At 40.2% G+C, this 15039-nt stretch overlaps 1 protein-coding gene across 2 annotated transcripts in view; it reads right to left on the bottom strand.

Annotated features, from left to right (window-relative positions):
* Positions 1-15039, bottom strand: part of GLI3 (GLI family zinc finger 3) — a 425689-nt gene that overhangs the window by 97048 nt on the left and 313602 nt on the right. For both annotated transcript variants that reach the window (XM_068236373.1, XM_068236372.1), the window contains one exon: positions 14773-14925. In XM_068236373.1, coding sequence (XP_068092474.1) covers positions 14773-14925 — 153 coding nt within the window. The remainder of the gene's footprint in view (positions 1-14772; positions 14926-15039) is intronic.

The following is a 15039-nucleotide window of genomic DNA, read 5'->3' as shown; positions in this document are numbered from 1 at the left end:
TGTGTACAGAGTGTGTTTTTTTTTTGATTCCTCTCTGATTAGATTCAGATCAGAGATGGATTGATCTGTTTGCCACACTGGGTGGCAATTTAAATGCATATGGCCACCTTAACCACTTAAGGACCGCAGTGTCAAACCCCCCTAAAGACCAGGCCATTTTTCATAAAGTGAGCCACTGCAGCTTTAAGGGCTTGCTGCTGGGCCGCACAACTCAGCACACAAGTGATCCCCCCCATTTCTCCCCACCAACAGATCTTTCTGTTGGTGGGGTCTGATCGCTCCCCCAATGTTTATTTATTTTTTTTACAAATATTTTTATTATTATTTTTTTAAAATAAAAATGCCTATTTTTTATTCATTCCCCTCCCCCACTCAGCCTTTCACTGCGATCGGTAGTGATAGGCTTCAGCCTATCACCGCCGATCTTTTCTGTGTCCCCCAGGGGGACAGCCGTGTCACACGGCTGTCCCCAGTAAAGCGCTGCCTTAGATCGCAGCGCTGTACAGGTATATTAGAGACTGTAGGCTGAGTGGAGCTCCGCCTTCCAATTGGTGTGGAGTGCTCTTGGGGCTACCGCCACGTTCACGCCAATTGGCGTTGAGCGGTCGGCAAGAAGTTAAGCGGACCACTAAGATTTTTACTATAATCTCTTTAATTCCTATTGTGTTTAAGAAGAATTTCAATTTAATAATCTTACGTACTTTGTATCTGAAGGATTACAGGTATATAAAACTAACATGTAATGAATAATATTCACTGATACCCACATATTGAATGCTCTGATATACTCTTTTAATTAATAATGTTGTCATTGGAAATTGCTGGGTGTTGGTACAATAAAGGAATGCCCTGTTCACTGGAATGTTTAACCACTTTACCCCCGTCCGTACGAATTTCTCTGTCCCTTTTTCCATCCTTTAACCCCCAGGGACGGAGAAATCCGTACTTTCCGCCCTCTCGCCGCTGCCCGCGCTCCCGCTCGTAAACACGCCGCCAGCCGCTCGTAAACATGCCGCCCGCCGCTTGCCTGGAGATCAATGAACGGGAAAATCCATTACCGTTCGTTGATCTAAGCCCCACAATGATCCGCTGCTCTCCGATGAGCAGCGCGATCATTGTGAAAAAAAAAACACTTACCCAGCCTCCTAGTACTTCCTCCAAGAGTCCGGAAGGACGCTTGGAGGTGGCATTAAACAAAAAGTTACTGTGGCCATCTTGTGGCCAAATAGTAAAACTACACCCTAAACATTTTTCACATACAGATAAATTACTTTTACACAAAAAATTAACTCATTACCTCCCACACTCCCAATTTTTTTTTTGTAATTAAAAAAAAATTAAAAAATTTACAGTAAAAAAAAATACATAAATAGTTACCTTAGGGACTAAACTTTTTAAATATTTATGTCAGGAGGGTACAACACTGTTACTTTATAAACTATGGGCTTGTAATTAGGGATGGATGTAAAACTGAAAAAAATGCACCTTTATTTCCAAATAAAATATTGGCGCCAAACATTGTGATAGGGACATAATTTAAATGCTTTTATAACCGGGACAAAAGGGCAAATACATTTCATGGGTTTTAATTACAGTAGCATGCATTATTTAAAAACTATAATGGCCGAAAACTGAAAAATAATGAATTTTTTCCCACATTTTTCCTTTTTTCCCATTAAAACACATTTAGAATAAAATAATTCTTGGCATAATGTCCCACCTAAAGAAAGCCTAATTGGTGGTGGAAAAAACAAGATATAGTTCGTTTAATTGTGATAAGTAATGATAAATTTATAGACGAATGAATGGAAGGAGCGCTGAAAGGTGAAAATTGCTCTGGTGGTCAGGGGGTAAAACCCCTCAGTGGTGAAGTGGTTAAAGTGTACAAGATTTTGTTTAACTAGATTATTTTAACATTGCTTTCTCCCCTCATCACATAAGGCAATTATACTTATTTGACATAGAAAATATATCACAACTTCATGATCACAGAAGAGATCAGGAAATCTCTGCTCTCTTTCCTCTGTGCCCTCCCCCAACATAGAGGTCTTTTTTTTTTCCGGTATGCTCAAAGGACTTCAAGTTTGGTTTACAGTATGTCCACTGTCCTGCAGTTTGATGTACCAAACAGTGGATTATAAACAGATCAGTTTAAGGCTCCCTGCACACTGCAAATCCGTTTTGCGATTCCGATTTCGTTTCCGATTCGATTTGCAATTCCGATTTTCCCTGAATTCAATCTAAAGAAAGAGGGAGGAAAAAACGTAGCATGCAGTAATGATTAAAAATCAGAATCGAATGTAAAAACCGATTAAAAATCGGAATCGAAATCGCATGCAGTGTGCAGGGAGCCTAAGACAGCAGACAGCAATGCTCAACGCACATTTCCCTGTTCCATTTTCAATTCATTGCAGACAAGTCATACTGCATGCATTTTGCTGGTTTACATAACTATTCACTTGATATATGGCATGCTCTGGACCTGCAGTGAACCTGACAACACAAACATGAGCACTGATTTCAAATACAACTTAAGTGTAACTGTCAGGCATAAAATCAAAAATCAATTCTTTCTTTTTATCTGGTAAATAAGTAATAAGGATGCTAAATAGGCAATTCAAAACTTAAAATCACTATTACTTTTCTTGTTGATAAATGATCATTCCCCAGTTTACCTGACTCTTATTCGGTACATTGCTGCACAAAGGAACTTGCAGGGCATGCTAGGTTTTCTTTACTTGCTTTTTTACTTTCCCCTCAGACTTAACTAATGTAGCCTGATTGGATGAAGCCTCTTTCCCTCCTGTTTTCCCCTCCCACACTTCTGTTCTTCTCTGATTGGACAATATTTCTCATGCTGAGACAATGCACTTCCTATTGCAGAGCTGGGTGGGAGTGCCTGAAGACTGGGAGAAGGGCTGGCAATGCATACACAATCAGGCAGAGGAGAGTAAGGGAGGAAATTACATCAGGATTGGCTTCAAGATAGACACAGTTAAAAATGGAGAATCCTAAGAAGGATTTTCTCTTTTTTTTTATTAAAGAAAAATCACTAAAATCAAAATGTGGACAGTGCACTCAGTACATAACTCTGACCTAATGTTTTTAAAAGAAAGGGAAAATTTAGTTAAGGTCACTTCAGAGAAGACACACACTCATTTGAGGATTTGAATTCAGGATAAAATAAAAATGATGTCTTTTAACCACTTGAGGACCACAGTGTTAAACCCCCCTAAAGACCAGGGCATTTCTCACTTAATAGGCCACTGCAGCTTTAAGGCCTCGCTGCAGGGCCTTCCAACTCAGCACACAAGTGACCCCCCCCCTTTTCTCCCCACCAACAGATGTTTATTTATTTATTTTTAGAAATATTTGTTTTATTATTTTTAAATAAATATGCCTTTTTTTTATGCTCCCCTCCTTCCGCAGCCAATCAGCGTGATCAGCTGTCATAGGCTTCAGCCTATGACAGCCGATCACTTCCCTGCTTCTAGAGGGGACAGTCATGTCACACGGCTGTTCCCAGTACAGCACAGCCTTACATCGCAGAGCTGTACAGCAATAAAAGACGGCGGTTTCGTCTCCCAGCGGCGATCACCGTTGGGAGACTGAAGGCAGAGAGGGGATCGCCCGCAAACCACGCCCCAAGGACCTTACACCGATCGGCGTTAGGCGGTCCTGGGGCTGCTGCCGCATCCACGCCCGTCGGCTTGTCGCGGTCGGCAAGAGGTTAATAATAATAGGCAATTGATTTTAGCCTGGCCTTGTTTTCAAAAATGAATCAGACTGAGGCTAGAAAACTTTGGCTCAAGAAAGAGGACTCATTGCTGGACAGAAGACTTGCAGCAGGAAAAAGCAGAAGGGAGGACTATCCCCAGAAACCGAGAATGCAGGAGAGGGTGCTATTGCACTATGTCTGCAGCATGCTATGCAGCAAGTGGCTCTACATTGTGTGGAATACCTGCAGCACTGTACTATGGGTAGCGGTGAGGTTAGAGGGTTAGGGTCACCAGTGAAAGTAGAAACAGTGACAGGGAAGAGGGGGAGTTCTGAGGAAACACTCTGCTTCACTCGTTGCAGCTACAGGGACATGCTACTAGTGCCAGGGGGGAGGCTAATACCTGTACTTACCAAAAAAATCCCATCTTGGTCACCACTCTACACTTTTCCCCACCACTGCCCAGGCTACCCCATTCACAGACATGTCATACCATCTATTGCACAATATGGAACCATGTAAAAAGTCTCCATGCATTTGGAGCAGTAGAAAAAGGCAGCCCTGCTCCCTAGGGTAGTGCCATTCCATGCTCCATTGCAGTCAGCAGTGCTGCTAAGGATTGTGCACTTTTCATTAATGCTGGGAACCACCACTTAGTGTTGCTCATGTGTAAATTAAACCACGGAGAACCATATGATCAGTTAGATCAGGTGATAGATTTGTAAGGTGCTGATTTGCTGTGATCACTTCCTGCTTTAGCACATAAAGGTGCGTACACACGCACTACCAGCGGCAACGACGGGTCCGTCAGACCCTCCCGCTGGGCAGACGTTCAGCCGACAGCAGTGCGTGTGTACGCGCTGTCGGCGGACTGATAAGGCTGTTTCTGAACGATCCACTGAGCGGATGAAGTTCATTTCTAGGACATGGTTTCTCTTTAAAAATAATCCCCAAATGATGGACTGCATTGCAGTATGTGTTTCATTTGAATACTGTCCTGATTTTGTCTACAGCCGACACCAACAGAAATTGTGGACAGTTCAGAGACAGTCAGGTGTATGCCAGAAGAGTTATGTAAAGTGTACTGTACAGGCTTATTACAGAGCACACAAAGCCCAAAGCAGAATGAAGCCATGACTTCATCTATACTCTCTAATGATATTTACTATGGTGTCCTGTTAACTTCAAAGCTGAATACAACTTTTTTTTTATTTTTCCCAAGTGATTAATTATTATGTTATACTCAAAACTTGTTGTAATGACACTTAATTTACAGACTAAGGAAATATTTTAATTGCTTTCCAACTAGCCTTTGTCTACACAGAGGTACCGACCATCAATTATAAAGTCCTATCTCATGAAGAAAATGACACTGTCAATTGCTTCTTTTTATCAACACTTAAAAATAATCTGTCGCAAAAATTAAAACTGCAATCTAAATATTGCCAATGATGTAAGAAGCAAACTATGTGTGTCCCAAATAAGCTATTTTAAAAAAAAAAATAGGCCTAAGAGGCGGGCAATCACATATTATTAAACAAAATGTCAATATACAAAATCATTTATTTCTACCTATGAGACAAAGATCTGAATGTTTCAATTAATCATTTTCACATAACCAAGTTTTAAGTGTAAACTAATGCAAGATGAGCAATATGGAGAACAGAGTTTCACGTTTTCTTACATGAACCTAAATTAACAGGGCATTTTTCAAGAAATATAGGAGCTCTCAATATGATTTGGCCTTTCTTTACGTAGTTATATATTCCAGGTTCCCATATGAAAGCAAAGAGATCCTATTTCTTTGTTATCTTATGAAATGCTTGGGATGCTGATGTGTTAACACAATAATAATTGATTTTTTCCCATAGGGAGACATATTGTAAGATTAAGTTGAAATAATGGATTTCCCCATCAGAAAAAGGTGCAGGTGAAATCTGTAACTGCAGAACTCAGTCTGAAGAATCCCAGGGCAGGGAAGGGTGAGTGTGTGTGTGTGTGTGTGGGGGGGGGGGGGGGGGGATTTCCCTTGTCACTAAGTACAGTAGTCTCAAATATTATTATGTATTGGTATAGCACTGACATCTTCACCAGCACCTTACCTTATCTAACTTAAGTCCATTGTCATGTCACTAATAGTCATAATTTATTTTTCCCTATCAAAGTCTAAGCCCAATCAAAATGCAATTCGGGAGCCAATCTGTTTAAGGCCTGGTGCACACTACAAGAGCTTTTTAAACGCTAGAGATTTTGAAAGCTCTTGCTAATACAATGCTATGGGGAAATTTTACATAATCACATCGCTCCAGTGTGAACACACACATAGGGTAACATTAGCAGGAGCTTTTAAAATCACAAAGCTCTTAGAAAAGCTCTTGTAGTGTGCACCAGCCCTAATTGAGGAGCTAGAAGGAATTTTTAGGAGAAAACGCCTTTCAGAAAAACCAAAAGACAAATTTAAATGTGAGACATCAGCTAACATTTTTAAAGCTCAACTAAGCTAAATTTTGAACAAAGCGAATTCTGAAAACAAATATGGTGATTAGTACAAATCATTAAAGGGGCCCTATGGCGAAAAATTGTAAAGTTTAACCACTTCACCTCAAAGCGGTTTTTACCCTAACGGACAAGAGCAATTTTCACCTTTCAGTGCTCATCCTTTTTATTTGCCAATAGCTTAATCACTACTAATCACAATGAAATGATCTACCGGGTATATCTTGTTTTTTCAACACCAATTGGGCTTTTTGGGGTTAATATTTGTTTTCAGTAATTACTTTATTTTCTATGCATTTTAAAGGGGAAAACAAGGAAAAAATGAAAAAATACACAATTTCTCCAATTTCATCCCCTATAGTTTTAATATAAACCCACACATTGTATCTGCCTATTTGTTCTGGTTATCTCAAGATTTTAATTATGTCCCTAGTACAAAGTATGGTGACAATATAGTATTTGGAAATAAAGGTGTATTTTTTCTTTGGTGTTTTTTCCCCACTATTTTCATGTGCACGGGAATGCACGTGCACGCGTGGTAACGCGCACGTGCATGCACGGGAGCGTTCACGTACACGCGCGGGAGCGCGCATGTGCACGTGCACACGCATAGCGGCAGCAGCACTGTCTGACTTATAAAAACGTCCTGGAGCCATTAAAAGGCTCTAGCAAGTCAGCTTGTCATTAAGTGGTTAAAATATGTGCAAACATAAACAAATAAGATGTATGTATTTTCCAGAGTAAAATGACCCATACATTAATTTTCTCCTATGTTGCTTTCACTTACAGTAGGTAGTAGAAATCTGACAGAAGCGACAGGTTTTGGACTAGTCCATCTCTTCATAGAGGGATTCTCAGGGATCTATTTATTTTCAAAAGCAGTTAGTGAATGGCAGTTGCTCTGTCCAACTGCCAAAAAACGGTGTCATTTTTTTAGGGAATATCTTTATAAAGTATAAAAGCCTTGCTGAGAATCCCCTATGAAGAGATGGACTAGTGAAAAACCTGTCGCTTCTGTCAGATTTCTACTACCTACTGTAAGTGACAGCAACATAGGAGAAAAGTAATTTATGGCTCATTTTACTCTGGAAAAAAGCATACTTCTTATTTGTCTATGTTTGCACATAGCGTCCCTTTAAGTTTAACCTTTGGAATTAAAAAAAAATACTTTGGTTGTGCTTGTACAGCTGTTGTTATCTATACCGAGCTATTTTGTTCGGACTGCAGCATGGATTGCATAATCTTTCTGTTCTGACTGCAAAGGGACAGGCACAGACTGAATCTTGCTGTGAACACTGCAGCCTTCAGCCCTTCAGCATTGTCCGTGGTGCAGGAAATAGCCACTGTTTCAGTTCCTGAGGGTCATTTAAAATGGATTTATTTTACATCACATAAAGTGTAATTGTCAGGCATAAAGTCAAAAAGGAATTCTTTATTTTTATCTGGTAAACAATAAGGATGCTAACCAGGCAATCCAAAAGTTAAAAAAACACTCTTACTTTTCTTCTCCATAAAACATCATTCCCCAGTTTCCCTGGCTCTTATTTGGTACATCTGCCACGCAAAGGAAGTTGCAGGGCATGTGTTTTCTTTTTTTCTTTTTTCCCCTCAGACATAACTAATGCAGACTGATTGGCTGAAGCCACTTTTCCTCCTGTTTTCCCCACCCACACCTCTGTTCCTCTCTGATTGGCCAATATTTCTCATGCTGAGACAATGCACTTTCTACTGCAGAGCTGGGTGGGAGTGTCTGAAGACTGGGAGGAGGGCGGGCAATAATACACAGTCAGAGTAAGGGAGGAAATTATGTCAGGAGTAGCTTCAAGATAGACACAGTCAAAATGGAAAATCCTAGGAAGAATTTTCTCTTCTTTTTAAACTGTGGACAGTGCAATACATACAGTATGTTATGTATAGTATATAGTAGATAGTATGGCTAACAGCTCCCCTTTAATCAAGGCGCTTTTACACATTAAAAATAAGCTCTGCACATGTTTAGGAAAGTATCTGAAGTATACATTCTAACTGCCCTGTGAGGGTAACTGTCAGAAGATCTATGAATTAAATGTATTTCCCCAGATCACCCAACTCTGCTTACAATACGGTTAAAAAAAAAAACAGTACTTATGTTGCGACGCATGTTTTCTCACTGGCCAGCATAATAACAGTTTAGGTGGGTTTTTGGCTGGACACTTGATTCCTGTCTGCTGCAGTCTGACATTCTTTGTCTGCCTTGCAAAATAGTTTAGTCTAACATTTATTTGGTAATCCTTTCTTTAATGAGCTTCCTAGAAAGTCAACTCTTTCAATAAGTATTTTCCAAGGACTAAAATAAAGCAAATAGCCCCAAAAATTCACATGATCTCTGTTAGCCGCCAAGGCAATTTTACTGATGTTTCCTCAGCTACAGAGTGGCTTTTATATGAAATAAAAAGCTGGTATAAACTACTCAGAGAGAAGTGACTGTTTCTAAATATGCAACATAACATGAAGGAAGATGTTACCAAGAAAAGAGATGCACAGCTCCTAAATTATTTTGAAAGATAACTTATTTACTAATCATACTTGCACAGCACCAAAACATTAAACAGAACTTCACATAGTGTATAAAATTACTCATATCTGCTCCCAAAGCAGTTCACAATCTATGTCTTTGCCACAAGTCATAGAAACAGGTAAATGTAATGGCAACAAACCTAATAGGCTTACATCTTGGAGCTGACACAGCTTACTCAGGCCTTCCATATGTAACATTGTCTTGGAGGACCACCAATGTTTTCATATAAAGTTGTATTAATTAACTGCTTCCAGGCGGTGGTGATTGAAATCTACTCCCTGTTTTGATGCTGTTATACTTGCCAGGGCATAGATTTGACGTCACCGCTGCCGCCACGCATTCTTGCTGCTCTCGTCACTCCCGCCGATTTTATCCTAGTCTCCCCGCTGCAGTTTACTTGCCCTGCCGTCTCTAATGGCAGAGCTCTGTGAGCCGGTCAGGAGCCGTTTTCATTGGTTCCTGACCCTGTCATCAATGCAAGCAACTCCCACTGGCTTACATTGATCACACAGTCAGGAGCCAATGCAAGCGGTTCCTGACTGGTTCACAGACCTCTACAGTCTCTCACGTCAAACTTTAGTAGTGGAAATAGTATTGCACTCCAGTAAGGATACCGTTTTGATGTGCCCGGAATAGAGGACTATAGCCCAAAGTCCTGTAGTTCAATGTATGGGGTGTGGAGGCTGTCGAGTCTGTACTTACGTGTGCTTCTGATTTTGATAAAAAGCAAGTTACATTTTTATGTGATCTATTACGCTTGTTATTAACATGTAATTATTTCCTGGTTGAGGACCAATTCTTTCTACAGCTGCGGGGCACAGCGATGGGCTCGAATGTGGCCCCCTCCTACGCTAACATCTTCATGAACTCGTATGAAGAGACACTTATTTATACTAATGAGATATTTACTAATAATGCCCTTTGTTGGCAGCGGTTCATAGACGATGTCTTTTGTGTGTGTGTGTGTGTGTGTGTGTGTGTGTGTGGGGGGGGGGGGTCACATTCGAGCCTGCAACAACTTGTTGATGATCTTCATGCACAATGTCCAGCAATACGCTTTACTATACATAGTGACAGTCGGGAGGTGAGCTTTCTGGACACAATGGTATGTGTTAATGAGGGTAGGTTGGGCACAGACCTTTACATTAAACCTACGGACACAAATTCGACCTTGTGTTTCGATAGCTTTCACCCGATTGCCAGCAAGTCAGTTTCAGAGAGTGAGTAGGATTGTTGAGAATGAACAACTTAGAGAACAATGATTAGATGAGATGCAGGAAAGATTCAGTAAAAGACAGTACCCTCAGCGATTGCTCAGTAGGGCGAGGACCAGTGTTGGAATGTGTGGGGATCACCATGGTCATCGTAAAATGGTTGGTGATAAGAGAATACCATTTGTCAGTCATTTCAATGTATATAGTGACGCTATAGTGGGCGTCATACGCAGCAATTGGAATATTCTTAGAACAGCTTGTCCTCATATTGAGGAATTTCAAAACTGTCCATTGATGTCATATAGACGTGCGCCTACGTTGAGGGATAAATTGGTGCAAGCCGACATGGGCACCCAGAAAGTTACGGTTGGGATGTCGCCCCGTCCCAATGGCACATATCCTTGTTTGAATTGTGTCCATTGCCATAGTGTTATAAAGGGAGATTATGTTTCTCACCCTCACTCGGGCGCTAGATTTAAGATCAATGGACAGTTTGATTGTAATTCACGCTATGTTGTTTATGCATTGAAGTGCCCATGTGGCCTGCTCTACATTGGGCAGACCACACAACCAATGAAAGTTAGGTTATCAGCCCATAAGAGCACAATTAGAAATCATACTAATGAACTAGCAGTTCCTTCCCATTTCAGTAAAGTAAATCACTCTGTAAGTCAACTAAGGTTCCAGATATTAGAACAGGTCCAGCCACTTAGACGTAGAGGCGATAGGATAAAAAAGTTACTGTATAGGGAGGCAATTTGGATATGTAGATTGGATACATTAGAACCTAGAGGGTTGAATAGGGAATATGATATGATGCTGTTCATATAGCTAGTAGACATTATTTGTATTCCCATTGCTGCCCATGATGCCTTTCAGGGACTAATTCCTTTAGTAGTTTTTTCTTACTAATATACCATCTGGTTAATTTATGATTGTGTATATTCTTCTGCATGGTTGCTCCGTATTGGGGCTGACAGCGCCGTGCGCGCTGGTGGTGGGCGTCTAACTGGTTGCCTGGTGACGGTGTAGGGGCCAGCCAATAGCGGCTGGTCTTCTGCATGCGTCATATGACACTGACCAGAGGCGGAATTTTTTCCGCCTTACGGAACGCAGTCCCCTGTCAGGTCCGCCCTTGTTTAGAGGTGTGTCCTGACATGATGTCAACTGGGACAAGCGCCCGTACTGGACGGCGATACGGACAGCTGAGCGGACCCCGCCTTCCTGGCAGCGCGCGGCGTGTTGTCATTTCTGCTCTGCGATTGGAGCAGACAGCTTGTGCATAGTAAGTAGAAGTTCCCCACAAGGTCCGCATGGCGGACGTAAGGGGATTGGTCGCTAGAATGCGACAGCACAGCTGATTGGCTTGTTTTTGAAACCTTGGTGTATATAAACTGTGATGAATAGCATGTAATTGTAGATGCTGGTAACACTTGATAAAGGAGGTTAGTCCTCCGAAACGTTGTATCTATGCCAGTATTCTTCTATTAAAGTGAAAGAGCAAGTACTAGATGGTGCCGGTCTCTCACGTCAAAGAGACGGTAGAGTGGGTGGCCTGAGGAGACGGGTGTTTGGCATGGATGGTGGTAGCGCCGTGTATGTGCAGGTGATTCATCATTAATCCTCGGTTTCTGGTACAAGCGGTCTCTGGTCCTCAAGAAGGAAGAGACCACTGGTACTGAAGTGGTTAAAGCATAATATAACAATACACATTTACTTCACCTATTATGGAAGATTCTAGGTAAAACAGTGGGATAATGACATGAGACAGTCAATCACCATAACTAGCATTTGTTATAGTTGCATGAAAACATAATTTAAAACATTTGCTTTTTTTTTTATAACCATTGCTATATTAATCTGTAAAATGTAAAGGACAAATAGTACAATGCTAGTGGGAGAGGTGGTAAAATTGTCATTCCATCAGATGTCTGCTGAAATGTGGTAAAAGAATGAGTGGCACACAGCGGTTACCAAGTAAACTATCAATATCTGTCATACGTTGAACATGTACCTTATCTAAAGGCCATCTCACAGTATACGGTGGGCTTCAGATATAGCAGTGACAATTTGTACTCTCATTACATACTGGTACATTTCAGTAAAAGTTTTTGTCATGGTTATTTATACAGAAAGACATCTTAGGCTTGGAATTTTAAAAAAAATCTGTTATTTTACAGTTGATTTGTTTCTGAGTTGAAATATTTAAGAGGTAAATCATTGTATAGAGTTATTACTGCCAGTGCTATGTACAGCTAATCAGTAAGGTTCCTGCAACCACCAGTTTAGTAATGTTCTCCTCAGTTCTTGGCATTGTACGCATTGCTATTATTATTTAACATACAGCCAGAATTACATGTACCCCTTTTAGTTGTGCAGACATTGTGTGTGCCATATTCCATATGCAGCCATAACATGTGCTTCCTATGATGTATGTGACCTATTCGTGTTTTAGTGTTGCAATGGTAACTGAATCTCTACACATGTGCCATTCTATTGTTACTGCCTGCTGGACTTCTTCTCCGCATGCATGCTGAAGTTTTCAGGAAAGTAGACTGCATTGTGCAAAGGTACCCTTTCCTGCACCAGGTTACTGGCCATGGGATGGTACTTACATAAACTCTTCACCAAATCAACAGCATAAAAGAGTCACACGACTGTGTGACTGGAAGAAGGTGAACTCCAAGCCTCTGTAGAGGAGCTAATGCAGGAGCATGTAACTCTGCACAGTACAGTGCACTTCTCTACCCCCTCCCCCCCATAACAATGCAGTACCCTTGTTGACTGTTTACACCATTTATGCCCAAAATAGTGCTAAACCTTACCTTACACGGGCACTCAAGCATAATGATCTGCTTATAGAGGAAAAAAGGTTTTGCCATCTATTTAGCAAGGGGTTATTTGCAATAAGATTTGCTAAAATGTGGAATATTTTACCACAGGAAGTAGACCTGTCAAATTCTATATCTGCATTTAACAGAGATTAGGATGCTTCCCTTGCATGGAAGGACATCCAGGGCTATAATTAGTTAATTCCCAGCAAAGTTGATCCAGGGATTTTATATGGCTGCCACCTGGAGTCGGGAAGGAATTTTCCCATTAAAGGTTATTTGGTCCAAGCCTTATAAGGGTATGTTTTGGCTTTCCCCGGGATCAACTGGGATATGTGAGGGTGCAGGAGAGAAAGGTACCCAACGCTTACTTTATTTTTCTGGTTGGACTTGATGGACGAACGTCTTTTTTTAACTAAACTAACTATGTAACCATAAGAGGGATTAAAAAAAACATACATTAAATGTGTGTATATGTGTGTCTGTGCAAACAAACACACACATTTTTATATCTGACAAACTAATCTTTAATTAATAGTGTACTATAAATAATATTGAGCTGTTGCCCATAGCAAGTCATCATGGCTCAGGTATTAGTCAATAAATGTAATCAAACTATTCAAAATCTTATTTAAATATAGGTTTGCATGTAACATTTTTATGCTTTCTGCATTCTCTAAGCATCTATCCTTTGTAGATATATGTGTCATACTTGGATATACAGTGCTCTGATTTTCTTATGTGAGCTGTTCTTTAGACAATCAGTAAAATGAAGACGACAAGCATTTCTTGGTGCAGTACATAATTGTATCCATGCCAGGCTGCCATTACTTGGGCCAAAAGAATTTATGATTAAACACTACATTTCCCAGTGCTTCTCCCATGCTACTCAGAAGCATGATAAATGTCTTAGCTGGAAACAACTAATAAGAAGTGCACAAGATAGCATATTTGAAAATTTCCCCAGTCTTTCTTTGATGTTCTTACAAGGTCTGCTCCAGAAGTTGTTTGACGTTGGACATAATCCCAGAAAATAACTGAACAAATGAGTAGTGTAAATGTTGTGATGACTTTATTTCTCTCAGTTGCATGTATGGATTTAAAGACATCAAGTGAATTTGAATGGCTAAAATATAAGGTTTGCAGTTTGTACCTATGTTTAATATATTTTTTTTTTTTTTAAGATGAAAGTGTTTTTTTGCATAGAATAAAAGATAGGTTATTTTAGTAAGTCCATTGTAAGATGAAGATGATACATTTTTAAATCTCAGTAATGACAGATGCTCTCTGTCAAGATAGAACATAGACAAGACGGCAGTCAGGCAGTCAAGTACACTCTATCAGATCTCAGGGAATACTATCTTATGTCTGCCCTATAAACCCCTATTCAGCTAAGCTAGTTTGCATATTCACTACTAAAGCTTGTTTAGTTATAAACTATTACTTTGTCTCTATGAAGTACCATTCCACAGATACTCTCACTTTACTGGTACAACTGTAGCTAGCCCTCTACACCTAAACCCACCTCCTGCTGCCTTCCAATGTAAAGATTTGTATCCAGTTTTTACAACTTTTAAAATTTGCTAAAAAACAAGATGGCAACCTCCAGGACACAGAGACAACACACACTGCAGCTACGGTCTGTATAGATGACAATGTGGTTTAGAAAACATCTTTTATTAAGAATGAACAACACAGTATGAATATTAAGTATGAACAACACAGTAAAGATGAAAGTGAGGCTCAAAGAAAAAAGTGAATACGTGTGTCTGGAATTGGATTTAAGGATAACCCAGATTCATTGTCAAAAACCATGTAATAACTCTCTAAAGCAAATTATCTGCACAGCTTTTCTGTGCATTAATTTGTATGTCTTAAATTAGTAAGAATACCATACACATAAATATACTAAGAGGTTTCTGAACCCAATTTAAGCCACCTAAAGCAGATACTTACTTTCCATTGCATGGAGATACTCCATATGAAGAGCAGTTGCTCCAACCCCTGGAGTTGTTGGGGATGCGATGACATCAGCATATGGACTTCGTTGTCCAGCGAGAAGAGCCATATGTTGGTAATATTCTGCAGGGCTCACACCAGCATGAGGAACTAGAAAACACAATATTTAAGAACATGTTTATATGTTGTGACTGACTGAACATCTCATTTTCAGCCTTATATGCAATTCTATCAATGCAAGTATGTAATCACAGCTTGCAACCA

This window comes from Hyperolius riggenbachi, chromosome 5 (assembly GCF_040937935.1).
Source record: "Hyperolius riggenbachi isolate aHypRig1 chromosome 5, aHypRig1.pri, whole genome shotgun sequence".
Lineage (NCBI taxonomy): Eukaryota > Metazoa > Chordata > Amphibia > Anura > Hyperoliidae > Hyperolius > Hyperolius riggenbachi.
Note: the sequence above shows the minus strand (reverse complement) of the source record. Positions and strands in the feature narration are given on the sequence as shown.